Genomic DNA, 13,679 nt, shown 5'->3' on the forward strand with positions numbered 1-13,679 from the left:
GTAATGAGTAGAGTAGGATTTAGATTTTACTTTAATTCTACTCGCGTTCTTAAATTTTGTCTAAAACTCAACTTTATCTTATTTGCAGGAGCTGAAAATCTCTCTCAATTCTAATTCTACCCGCACCCTAAAATTTCATACCTAACCCTACTCAAGTTTATCCGCAATAGATTAATTTTTTTAATCAAATAGTTATTTAATCATTGCATATTTCATAAACATACTAATAAAATAGAATATACTAAAATTAAGTCCATATTAAAATTAAAAGCAACAAATTTATAATGGAATACATGTTAAAATTACAAAAAGAGATGATATGAGTTTGATCTCCATAAACTTTATATACATGTATAATAATTTTTAACTACATACTATAATATATTAATAGTGTGGGTAGGTCAAATAAGCTTAGGCCTAAACTCACATCTAATTTTACTTGCAGTTCAATTCGTTTCATTCTCAATCCAATCCACTGTAGATGGGATTGTCAACCCTATCCAAAAAAATAGAGTTAAATTGGATACTTGAAGATAAAGTTAATATTATCATCTCAAACATAGTAAAACTAAATATTATTATTATTTATTTTCTAAAATATCTTTACGTTTAAAGGATAAATATTGACATTTTTTTTATCAAACGAATTGAACAGCTCCTAATCTTAAGTATTATACTTATGCATTACACACCCACATCGATGCATTATTCACCTACACACTGTATGGATACACACTGTGAATTTTTAAACAATATCTAACTTTGATTGAAAGTTGAAATCAAATACAACTTGCAAGAGGCATATAGATATACTATCTGTACTAGGGCTCCTATATCAAAGTAACCAATTGTGAGACCCATAGTTAACATGACACTGTTGTTCCACGCACGATCCTAGTCCACCATGGGGTCTTTTGCAGAAACATTAGCAACTGCAAGTAATGGTACTACTTCAAGCAAGGTTCTTTCAATTCATACGGTTAGCTCCACCATATCTAAAATATGTGCTCGTATGCATAAGGTGCATCAGCAATAGGTATCTATATTATTTTACTAAAGATTATATCTAGACAAATCAATTTCTTATTATATATAATTTAATACAAATTAGTTTCAAAAATAACAATTATCAATTAAATAGGTCCCTAATTATATGCATTGTTAGACAAGTAAGTCCATTTTGAGATTTATTTATTGGGATTTATTTGTCCACTAAAACGTAACATTTTGAGTAATTACAAAATGATGTCATTTTGCGTGTTTTCGTGGAATTTGTTTATCTGCTACTAACACGTGACATCGTCACAACTAACGTTACTCATTTAATAATCACGTAAAATTTCTGTCTGACTAATAGAGGAATTTATTTATCTTACGAAAATAAAATTTAAGGAGGTCTAAATGTAATAAAATTTAGTTAAAGACAAAAATGTTAAATGTAAATTTTTTTAAAAAGTTATTTAAATGTATCTTCTTGATTTTTATTTTTTGAATTAGACAACAAAAAAAGGCGAATTCTAAAATTGATTGCCTGTGATATGATTCTTCATTGAAGGTCATGACCACATCAATTCATCATTTTTTTCAAAAAAATCGTCAGAGGTGGTGGGAGAACACTCATGAGATATTTAGTGTAAGATCTAGATTATCAAATTCAAGGACAGATCTTTTCCTTAGGAATGGGAGGTTATAACCCACCAAATATTTTATAAAAATATATATGTGAAACATTTTGATAGATTATGTATATTTATTTGGCGAAAATTCCTCACTGTTAAATTAGTATTGTGAGATTAACACCTACCTTCTTCATTCATTTTGAACACTTTTTATTTTGAATTCAGCATATTGGTTGCTTTGCAAGTTTCAAGTTGAAGAAGTATTTTCTTGATTTTTTTATATCAAGATACGTAAGCCAATAAGCTAAGTATTGGTGTTATACTACTGTTATTATATTCAAAGTTTCAACTTTTTTAATTTCAAACTAGGTTTCACGCAATTATAATTTCTTATATCATCTTTGAGAAATTTTGAAATTTTTTATTTATTTAATTTAATATTATTTTATATATTTTTAGTTCTTTAATTGATTTTTTTACCAAAAAAAAAGACATTTAAATATTCAATATGTATATATTAAAATTGTTAATATTTATTATTCTAACTATAAATTCTTTACATATTTTATATTTTATATATTCTTATTTTTTCATAACTACAATAATAAAAAATTAAAGAATTATGGTTTTTTTAAAGAAAAAGACTAATGTTCAAGAAAAAAAACTACGTTTTTTACTGTGTCAACATTTAGTAATAGTTTTACTACTATAATAAATAATAAAAAAATAAAATATAAATTTAAAAGATTAAAAAGTCATCTTTAATGAGTTTGACACTAATTTTTTAGAATTAGATTTTGAGGATAATTTTAAATTTGACAATATCATCTAAATTAGACACATGAGATTAAACAATCATATGTTAAATGAGATTTATATAAAAATATTTAAATAATTATTCTTTATCAAGTACAAATCATTCAAAATAATTTTAATATAATTGCTTTAATATTTTTTCTTTATAGTTAGAATGTTCATCTTCTAAAAATAATATATTATTTTTTATTTTTTATTATGTATATTAGTCCTTTAAAAATTCTCTTCAAATTTCACGGTTGATCAAATCCTTATTATTTAATTTGATATGAGCCGGTGGAAGCTGGTTATTATTTTTAGAGGAGGTATGAGAATATCACATCTCATGTTTGCCGATGATTTACTTCTCTTCTGTAAAGTAGAGACGCGTCAAATTCAAAATGTGATGGCAGAATTGGAGAGTTTTTGTAGAACTTTTGGGATGAAGATTAATTTGAAAAAATCTAAAGCATTATATTCTCGTAATATTTCCACAATAAAAAAAGAACTCTTTACTGGGGTGTCATCCATCAGATTTGTCCAAAACTTAGAAAAATATCTTGGGATTACTCTTAGTCATGCTAAGGTGACTAGAGCATTTTTTAATGAGGTTTTGGATAACATCCGGAGAAGGTTAGCCAGTTGAAAAGGGTGTTTACTCAAAAGGGCGGGTAGGCTCTCTTTGATCAATTCGGTTGCAGCTGCTATTTCTACTTACCGCATGCAAGTCTCTCTATTTCTCAAAGGAATAACAAACTCTAGAGCATGCATGATGAGGACTTTTCTCTGGAAAGGCCATGTCAATGGTCGCGGGCTAAATCTTGTTAGCTGGAAGGTATTGGTCACCCCAAAGAAGTTTGGTGGTCTGGAAATTAGAGATCTGTTTTGTGCTAATGTTGCTCTTTTTGATAAGCTAATTTGGCAATTATTTTATCACCCTCACAAGCTTTGGGTTCAACTGCTGGCAGATAAATACCGTTGTTCTTTGGGTGATGAGTTCAGCCACTCGGCGTTTAAAGAATCTTATGTTTGGAGAAGTTTGTGTAAAACTTGGGATATTCTGAAGGATGGTTTTAAATAGTACATTGGTAATTTGGATCAGAATTGGTATTCTAAATGGAGAAAAGAGGGACAACTTTGTAATGAAATGGATTATGTTCACATTTCTGATTCGGATTTTCGGATTTTAGATCTTTGGTTGGCTGGAAAGTGGCAGCTTGAGAAAGTCTATTCTCCTTTTCACCAGGTTTTGCATGACAACATTCTCTCTTATAAGTCGGATGAGCAAGCGGATTCAATGGTGGGCTGGACTTGGTTTGGGGTGGTGTCTAAGATTTATGATGCTCGCAATGACTACCTTTGGCTCTGCAAGAAGGTGTTTGGAGGGGAGGAGAGAAGGAATTGGTTTTGACTTTGGCGTTAGTTTGTTCCGAAAAAAATTAAATTCTTAGCCTGGCTTTGTCTTCGAAAAGCACTACCCACTGCTGTTTTTCATTTCAGGATAGGTCTGCCTCCTTCAGATAGTTGCCCCCAGTTGCTTGATTTGCCAGGAAACAATTTTTTATTGTATTCGAAATTGTCCAAAAGCCAAGCTTGTTTGGCAGTCTATGGAGATTTCCTGTCACCCTTTGGATTTGAAGAGTTGGTTCTTGTTCCACAGAAAAGAGTATCTGACGCCGGGATGTCGCTTGGGCCACCAATCTTGGCGAGGTTAACAACCAAACTGACACCGGGACGTCACTTGGGCCACTAATCTTGGTGAGGTTAACAACCACACTGTGGTGAAAGTAGCCAAGAACCCACCTTGGTTGGCTAAGCCAAGGATACACCTCTTACTCTTAAAAGAGCCTAGAGAAAAATAAGCACACAGCTTATTTCAATATATAACTCAATCAATTCAACTCATAAACAAAAGGGATACATATTTATACTAGTAGGGGAGGGGGAACCTTCATGACTCGAGCGATGTGGGACTAACTCATAACACAATATAATAATATATGCTAAACTAGACTACTTTAATTAATATTTCTAAGAACCTAATAGATGCTCCTGCATCATTCTCCCTGGGTTGGAAAGAGCTTCAACATTATCCTCCCTGGGTTGAAAAAGGCTCATCTTGTATTGGTGAAAGATTTCATTGGCGAGTGCATTTGAAAGATGTGAAAAGGCATAACTCAACTTGATTCTTTTGACCATCTACATGTTGTAACAGAGTTAATACGATCTTCTTGCCATCTTTGATAAAGGAGTATGTATTTTTGAAACCATCATGAATAGCTCGACGATCATATTGCCAAGGACGTCCTAACAGTAAATGACACGCGTCCATCGGGATGACGTCACACCATACTTATCCTTGTATTTGCTTCCCATAGAAAATTGGACACAACATCGTCTTGTTACTTTAACTTCATTCTCCTTTTTTAACCAATGCAACTTGTAAGGATGAGGATGTAACTCAGTTGGAAGCTTCAGTTTGTCTACCATATAATTTGAAACAACATTTTCACAACTTCCGCTGTCTATGATAACCTTGCAAACCTTCTCTTCAACAGTGCATCTTGTGTGAAAGATGTTGTGGTGTCGCCAACTCTCGTCTTCTATTACCCTTGCAGTATTCAAGTTTTGACAAACTACTAAAGCTTCTCCACAATTGGGTGGAACCTCTTCAATAGCATAGTCAACCTCACCTTCCTCCTCTTGCTCCTAAATTGGTTCTGCATTAACCTCTTCCTCGACAAGAGTGATAACTCTTCGGTTTGGACGATCAGCAGCAATATGCCCAAAACCTTGACATTTGAAGCATTTCCTACCTGATGATGCACGCTCCTTGTTGCCTTTAAAAATTCTGTCTTCACTTCTTGTTGAACATCAAGGATGACTTTTTTGTCCTTCGGCGACTGAGTGTTATTCCTTTGTGTCTTTTGCTTTTCAATCTTTAATGACAATCTAATGACATCATCCAAGGTCCCATATGGTTGCAGCTGAACGACATCAGAAATTTTTGTGTTCAGTCCTCCAAGATAATGAGCGATTGTTTGTTCTTCAGGCTCTTGAATGTCACACTTCATAAGCATCTCTTCAAAGTCCATTGTATATTCTTCCACAGATAACGATTTTTGCCTCAAATTATGAAATTTGATGAAGGTGTCTTGCCTGTAATGTTCAGGAAAGAACTTGCGCTTGTGCTCACAACGCATTTTATCCCATGTCTTGATCTTTTTTCTTCCTTCTCTTTCTCACTGACGCTTGAGATTCTCCCACCAAACTGACGCATGCTTCTTCAACTTGATTACTACAAGCTTCACACGCTTGTCGTCTGGAATGTCTTTTAACTCGAACACTCTTTCCACCGTGCAAAGCCAGTCGATGAAATCATCTGGTTGGAGTCTCCCTTCAAACTCAGGAATATCAATTTTGATTCCTAAGTCCTTAGCTTTGTGAGTCGTGTTGTGTCGTGCTCTTCGTGTAGACAAATCTTCAGACGAAGAAGAATAATGAAATGGATTTGCATTATCTTCTTCACTAGAAGAACTGTCATCACTCTGCCTGCCATGATTATTTTGAGCAGCTTCATGTTTTGCAAGTTGCTCTTGCAACTCCTTAACTTGACGGCATAACTCCTCCATTTCAATCTCTTGAGTAGTTCTGCGCTTTGGAGCCATCTTTTACTATGTAATGAGACTGATGCTTTGATGTTGTGATGATGATGATGATGAGGATGCACAATGATGATAATGAACGAAGATAATCACCAACAAAAATGGCACCCAAAGAAGAGAAAAGAATGATATTACCCGGAACTTCGCAGCAGACAATCCGTACTGATGACGACTCGTACCAATGGCGAGCGAACCGCACTAAAGACCGTACCCACGAACCAAATAAAATTTTACTAAGGCAAAGTGAAGGCCACGAGGACCGACCTTGCTCTGATACCAAACTGACGTCGGGACGTCGCTTGGGCCACCAATCTTGGCGAGGTTAACAACCCCACTATGGTGAAAGTAGCCAAGAACCCACCTTGGTTGGCTAAGCCAAGGATGCACCTCTTACTCTTAAAAGAGCCTAGAGGAAAATAAGCACACAACTTATTTCAATATATAACTCAATCAATTCAACTCATAAACAAAAGGGGGTACATATGCATATTTATACTAGTAGGGGAGGGAGAACCTTCATGACTCGGGCAATGTGGGACTAACTCATAACTCAATATAATAATATATGCTAAACTAGACTATTTTAATTAATATTTCTAATAACCTAATAGATGCTCCTGCATCAGTATCTTTTTAGATTTTTTTCTGATCTTTGGTGGATTTGGAGAGGTAGAAATAATGAGATTTTTAATCATCAAGAGCCTTTGGACACCAAAGACTCGTATGCCGTTAGCCTTGGAGAAAGAGTTTCGGAATGTTTTTGAATTGCAACGAGTTTCTATTCCTTATATGATTAGTTGCTCTTGTGTTCTCCCTTCATTGGGTACTTTTAAAATCTATTGTGATGCTAGTTATCCTGGTTCTGGTGGTTGGATTGGTTTTACCTGTGTTAGCAGGAACTGGAAGGAAAACTGACAAGGTGGCTACTTGGGAACGATTGAGAGCTGCAATATTCTTCAAGGAGAGTTGTTTGCTAATTGGAGAGGATTTCTGTTAGCATAGGACTTGGGGTAAAGAGATGTGATTTGTGAAACAGAATGTTTGAAGGCTTACAATTTTGTTACAAATTCTCATGACACTGCTGGTTGTGTAGATCTTTTGGTACTTAAAGTCATCGATATCATGACTTGAAAATGGCGTGTTGGTTTTTGCTTGATCCTGAGAGATGCAAACACCGTAGCGGACACCATGGCAAAAACGGCAATAAAATCGCACTCGCCGCATATCAAGTTTTTAGTGCCTTGGAAGGAGTTTGAGTTGAGTATTCAACTAAACCGTCCTACGTCTTTTTAGTCCTTTAGGACTTTATTTTTTTTTTCTTTTCTGTTTGGTTTTTTTTTCTTTTTCGGTCACCAAAATAAAAAAAAATCCTTATTATTTGATTATCCATCTGAGTCAACCGATGACATGACTTTAATTAATTTTTTACGCAATTCATTTGATCAACAAATAAGAAAACAATTTTGGTAAAATTAGGTTCCTATATGTCCCTCGAATAAATTACAATCTTGACATTCAATGTGAGATTGAATGATCAAAATTGACTCTTTTCCTATCTCTAATTATATAACATTATGATGCTCGAATTTAACTTGACATATGAGATAGACTCAATCTCATCACTCCAAACCGTACACAATCTTAAATGTCACTTACATTTTATGCTAGACTAGAAGATACTTTGATATAATACGCTATGTACTAAGATACTTCAATATAATTATGCATGCATTATTATGTTACAAGAGACACCAAATCATCATCAAGCAGTGTTGACAAATCTAGAAGAGAGACAAGCATCTACGGCTTCAGCAACAGTAAGAAAAATCCTTTCTTTTCCAATTTTATCAACAAAGTTTGCCACTTTAAGCTTGTGAATCACTACCCACCTTGGATTTACCATAGCCAACTGCAAAAAACACAGAACAACAGCACAAACTTTAGAACCAAATAGAAACATTCATGAGGCCTCAAGAAATAGAAAAGTTCATGTCATTGTTACTTCTACACCACGTGAAAGCAATCTCTTATGCAGTTCCTCCAGTGCTAAGATTCCGGAAGTATCAACATTTGTGAGGTCTATCAAAGAGAATTGCGTAGGGTCAATCATCATAACAGTTTAGCGTTTAGGATTTAGAGTTTATTAGTTTTAAGACTCACCGGTCATGTCAATGATTATAGCTTGCAACCTTCCTTTAGCAGCTTCTTCAATGTTATCTTGTTCTTCATCCTCTACCCACTTCAGGATTCTGCCAACCAGTAGTGAACAATTTTAATCCCAAATAAATAAACATCATTTATTAATTATTAAGCTTGTATATAGTCTATGTAACAAGTCATTATTTTGTGAACTTTATTAAATTTCATGCCTTTCTCTGACAAAACCGGCATTCGCAAAGCAGAGTGAGCCTGAGCTTATGCGAATGACCAGTATCCCAGGAGTGGTTATGGCCATGGGATACTGGATAACATCGCAATAAGCTTCTGTGGTTGGAATTCTCCCTAGAATTTCAACACCTGGTCTAATTGATTGTAATAGTATCTTTGCAAATGAGATTGAAACCTGCACAAATCAAGTTAATTAGACATTAATTGGTTAACTAATCAAAGTGATTAGAAACCTATTAGCTAGTCACAGATGCAGAGGCTACCGTCTATAGTAAGTTGTTCAGGGAATATTAAAATGATAAGAATAGCATAACTCTTAATTGGTCCACACATTTTTGTTCTAATTCTAATTGGATTTTTGTGTTTTGTCTTAAAAGGAAAATTTGATTCTATTCTAAGAAGAATTTTAGTGGCCATACTATTCACTGAAAGTAACCATCATTGAAGACTATCGATTGGATATAAATTAAAGAAAAAAGGTTTGGGATTTGAAAATTGTCAAGACGAGAATCTTCATCTTCAATCCACATTTTTTTTTCATTTATTTATTTATCTATCTATTTTATGGGTCAGGACACCATCAACCCCACACTACCATACATATCAATAGTGGCTAGCTAGAATAGCAAGTGTTCTAGAAATGTTAGTATTTTATTGAAACACTTGAAATATTTGAAAATTTTCCTAGAGTATGAGTTAATGTATTGTGCATAAAATTGCTTAATTATAAAATATTGATAGTTTGGGGGTGGTCAGCGATGGATCATAAAGTCAACCATGAAAAAGCTATGATTGGCTCAGATTTGTTGATCAGAGTCTACTTGCAAATTCCGACAAATAATTTTCAGCCATTCATGAGACAACACAATTATTTAGGTCAGATCATGATAGAGATGGAACCCACCAAGCTTTTCCCTAGGCCAATTCCAGTTTCGTGTAAGACATAATTTCTGTTCTACCAAGCACAAATAATATAATTGAAAGGTATTTGTTATGTTGCCTAAAAATATTGCCTAATTGTTAAAATAGATTAAATAATTAATTTTAAATTTAAAAGTATAAAAATTAAAAATTTTAAATATTTTAAAATTATTATAAAAAAAATTAGGTAAAGATTAGATATCAAATAAAAGATACTATAGAATTGGCCTAATTAAAAACCTAAGTCGCTATATGCAAGCCGAAAGGGCCCATTTTGTGAATTATTCCTAGCTCACAAGTCATAAGACATGTGATTCTTTTTCACAAATGTTAGTAATCCGCTTAATTTTAATCCGTTTTTTAATATGTAATGATTCATTGATCCCTTTTAATATGTTTTTTTATAATTATATTATGTGTATATAAAAAATAAATTATTAATATTATTATTATAAAATACATATTAAAATATAAAATATACATTAAAAATATTGTTATTTAAATGTGTTTATTATAACTTTTAAAAAAATGTTTTTTCTTCTATTATTTGGTTATTTTTTATTTTGTATTAGGGAATGCTTTTACTGTATTTAACTGTATGTGGTAATTTAATCAGGAGTTTAACATGATTCTAAAATTAATCGTTTGAATTAATAAAATACATGACTACTTTTTAAGAAACAAAACAAAAAAGTGATCACTGTCCTTAGCTTTTTATATAGCATACTAATCAAAGAAACTTATTTTCTACAGGATTAAGAGAAAAAAATGACTTTATTGAAACGAACCAAAAAGTCAACCAAACATAATCTTAGTAATAGTATGAGTAAATAAATATTGTTATTTATAAACCAAAAGTAATTATCTATTTAATTAGATAAAAATTCAGGTGCAATCAACTTCATGTAAAGTTAATATAATTCATAACGTTAGATAAAAATTTAGTTAAATCAGTCAAATCATTTAATGACTCTGACTTATCAACTTTACGTGAAGTCGACTGCACCTAAGTTTTTACCATTTAATTATGCAGGGTGTTAAATCAAAAGGTCAAAAACGGTTGAAAATTAAAGAAACAAAATAGGGTGGAGGTAGATATGTAACTCACAGCAATAAGAAGACCAATCTCAACGGATACAAACAAGACTCCGAAGAAAGCACCAAGACATGCAAGAAAGTCGAATTTATCAACCTTCCATATGTGATAAGCTTCACCAATGTCTATCAACCCAGGCAATGCTGAGAGGATTATAGAAGCAAGTATTGCCATTGGAGTGTAGTACAATAGTCTTGTAAAAAATTCCAAGCATAGAAGCACCGTTACCGCCATCACTATGTTTGAAACTGCTGTTTGGCACCCTGCACTGAAATTCACCGCTGTCCTTGAAAACGAACCTGTATCATCCAACTCAAAAACTTAAGATATCAAATTAATGGATCTTTCTCATCTTATAAATTCTTTATTCTTTTTTATTTTCTTTGATGTGAGACTAACTTCATACACTCTTCACACTTGCAACATTATCATTAATTTGACATTGTTGACTTCATATGAGAACAACTGCACACAAGAATTGTGACCTTATTTCCTAACATGATTTGAGATGTATCCACTCACCAGTTGACACGTAGCATGAAGTTAATGATCCTGCAATGTTCATGCAGCCCATTGCCAACATTTCTTTGTTCCCATCAAGATGGTATCCTTTGATGTTAGCAAAAGATCTACCAACAGCTATTGCTTCCTGAATCATAGATAAGAATGAATAATTAATTAATTAAATAAATCATCTTAGTTATTTCGGTATATTCATAAATCAGCATAAAACGATGGGAGTAAAAAGAAATGAAATTAAAGGGAGTGAATTAACACACGGTGAGAGCGATGATGGCAGAAATCAATCCAATTTTAGCAGCTTGTCCAACATGTGGGCCTTTTAATTGTAACTTGTGAACTGAACTTGGATTAAGCCCTCCTTGAACATGCTTTATTATATTAACCCCATGCTTATCAGCTTTGGACAAGAAAACAATCAAAGTTGAGAGAATAACTGATAGAAGAGGAGCAATAGCTGGCAGCCAGAAAAGTTTCTTGTTCCTTCTGCCCTGAAAATATCAGATGAGTTTGACATCATCAAAATTTCAAATTAATTAATAAAAAAAAGAGGTACTAATAAATAATAATTTCATTATTACTTACAATAAACCGTGCAGTCAAAAGGAAAATCAGGAATGAACACCCGATGACAAAGTTAAGAGGGGACCACTGTCAACCAAAATAAAACAAGTTATAATAGTTTGTCAAATTGTGTATGTTACTTTATTTGAAATTCATACATGTAACTACCTATACTCACTTTTTCTGAGGATGTAATTTGTTGATGGAGTGAAGCATAAACAGATTTCAAGACTGCTACTGCATCGGTTTTGGTAGTGAAGTGAGTTAGCCCCAACAACCCCTTGAGCTGCTGAAGACCAATAACAATGGCTGCACCTGCCATGAATCCCACAAGTGCAGCATGTGAAAGAAAATCCACTAGAAATCCCAACCTGCAATCCAAGATTTTAAACAATAAGCATCTCTTATTAGTACTATACAAGATTCACAATTTTACAACAGTAGTATTATGAGTGGACTCAAATCTACATATTATATAACATAATAAACACGCAAAATTTATAGCTCAATAGTTAAAGAATCTATAAGGAATATAACTTAGCACCTTAGAACTCCGAACGCAGTTTGAAAGATTCCGGCAAACAAAGTGACTGTAAAGACAAGGTTTCTGTAGTCAATTGGGTGAGCATCAGGATCTACCACTTTTGGAACCAGAGAAGATAGCAGCATTGACACAACCGCCACAGGTCCAATAGCAATTTCTCTTGAACTCCCCATTAGTGCGTAGATAACAGGAGGAATGACACTAGTGTCTGTATTAATATATGTAACAAATTCAGCATGTGCCCAAAGAAGTGGTCTTACATCAAAATATATATGGTTTTAAAATGCGGCTGCAAAATGTTTTGCTGTCGCAATTTAAAACCATGATTAGAAAACATTAGATACTCACACAGGCCATATTGAGGATCAAGTTTGGCCAAATTTGCATATCCTATGCTCTGCATCATCAGATTTAAAATGAATAGGGCTAATAAAAATGTAACACATTTTTTTCACATTGCTCGTAGTATAAAATGTTACACACTACTTACCTGGGGTATGCTGAGGCTGGCAAGAGTTAAACCAGATAGCAAATCATCCTTGAACTTGGTAGCTGAGTAAGTTCTGAACCAGCTAAGGATTGGGAACAAACTCGCCAAGAAGGAAACGGCGCGTCGGCTGCGAGTTTCCTTCTTGGATGAGGATGAAGAGAAAAAGAAGTTGTTACTGTTCTTCAGAGGACCAAAAAGCTTCTTGGTTAGAGGTGGTGGGTTGGGAGAATTGAGCACCCATTGAGACCTCTCAGAAGATTGCTCTGTGGCCTCTGAACCCATGTTTTTGTTTTTGTTTGAAGTGTTTGGACGAACTCTGCTACAAAAACTATGTGTACTTATATGTACATTATTATTGTTTGCTATGTGGATTGAATAACACAAGAGCCAGCCCCAGCATCATAGAACAAAGACAAGCTTAGTTGAAAATGATGTATGTGTCAATTTGCTTGAAATGGTTGATACTACACAGACTACAGAGCTTAGGTGGCTATATTGGAAGAAAATTGAGAATTCGGAGAAGGATGGTAATGGTATCAGAAAGTTGAGAAATGATTGAAGAATATAGTATATATATCATTATTAGATTAGATCCCCTTTTATATGCTATCAATTATTTATGTAATCTACATTGGGTGAATCATTATTTAATTAATTCAACATTTACAAGTATGGTAATATATATAAGTGATTATTATTGGGTACCATTAATTGCATTGCCTATAAAGCTATGCATATTCGTGTGGATTCAATTCTTACGGAGAAAACAAGGACTAACTTCCTAACTTTGCTGCACGGGTTCGGTAGTTTATTTTGGGTTTAGGAATTAGGATATAGTACCCATTGTTACTATGTATCCGATACATATTTGTTTATTTATAAGATAAAAAAGTATAGAGAACCAATTACAGTATAAACTAACTAAGTTAATTTTCTTTTATTTTTTATTTTAAAATTTAAAAAATTGAGGTAGTGAGGAGTTATTTTTTATTTTGTTTTATAATAGACTTATTTTTTAACTAATTAGTTGGAATTGACTTTACTCCTAATTAATTTCGAAGAGAATCGTTATAAGATA

At 33.3% G+C, this 13,679-nt stretch overlaps 1 protein-coding gene across 1 annotated transcript; it reads right to left on the bottom strand.

Moving 5' to 3' along the window:
- Positions 1–7,540: 7,540 nt before the first annotated feature.
- Positions 7,541–13,480, bottom strand: LOC112706145 (low affinity sulfate transporter 3). Its single transcript, XM_025757296.2, has 12 exons — positions 12,602–13,480; positions 12,460–12,508; positions 12,112–12,319; positions 11,746–11,938; positions 11,589–11,654; positions 11,264–11,494; positions 11,007–11,133; positions 10,497–10,783; positions 8,449–8,642; positions 8,240–8,328; positions 8,082–8,158; positions 7,541–7,988 (listed from the first exon to the last, which is right to left on the bottom strand). The coding sequence occupies exons 1-12, from the start codon at positions 12,881–12,883 to the stop codon at positions 7,842–7,844; spliced, it is 1,950 nt and encodes a 649-aa protein (XP_025613081.1). The 5' UTR covers positions 12,884–13,480; the 3' UTR covers positions 7,541–7,841.
- Between the last annotated feature and the right edge of the window lie 199 nt (positions 13,481–13,679).

Source organism: Arachis hypogaea, chromosome 8, assembly GCF_003086295.3.
Source record: "Arachis hypogaea cultivar Tifrunner chromosome 8, arahy.Tifrunner.gnm2.J5K5, whole genome shotgun sequence".
Classification (NCBI taxonomy): domain Eukaryota; kingdom Viridiplantae; phylum Streptophyta; class Magnoliopsida; order Fabales; family Fabaceae; genus Arachis; species Arachis hypogaea.

Coding starts and splice junctions, on each gene's coding strand:
- LOC112706145 (XM_025757296.2), bottom strand. CDS start 12,883: ATGGGTTCAGAGGCCACAGAGCAATCTTCTGAGAGGTCTCAATGGGTG. Junction 11,655..11,745: donor AAATTACATCCTCAGAAAAA/GTGAGTATAGGT, acceptor TTTGGTTGACAG/TGGTCCCCTCTTAACTTTGT. Junction 11,495..11,588: donor TTTTGACTGCACGGTTTATT/GTAAGTAATAAT, acceptor TGATATTTTCAG/GGCAGAAGGAACAAGAAACT.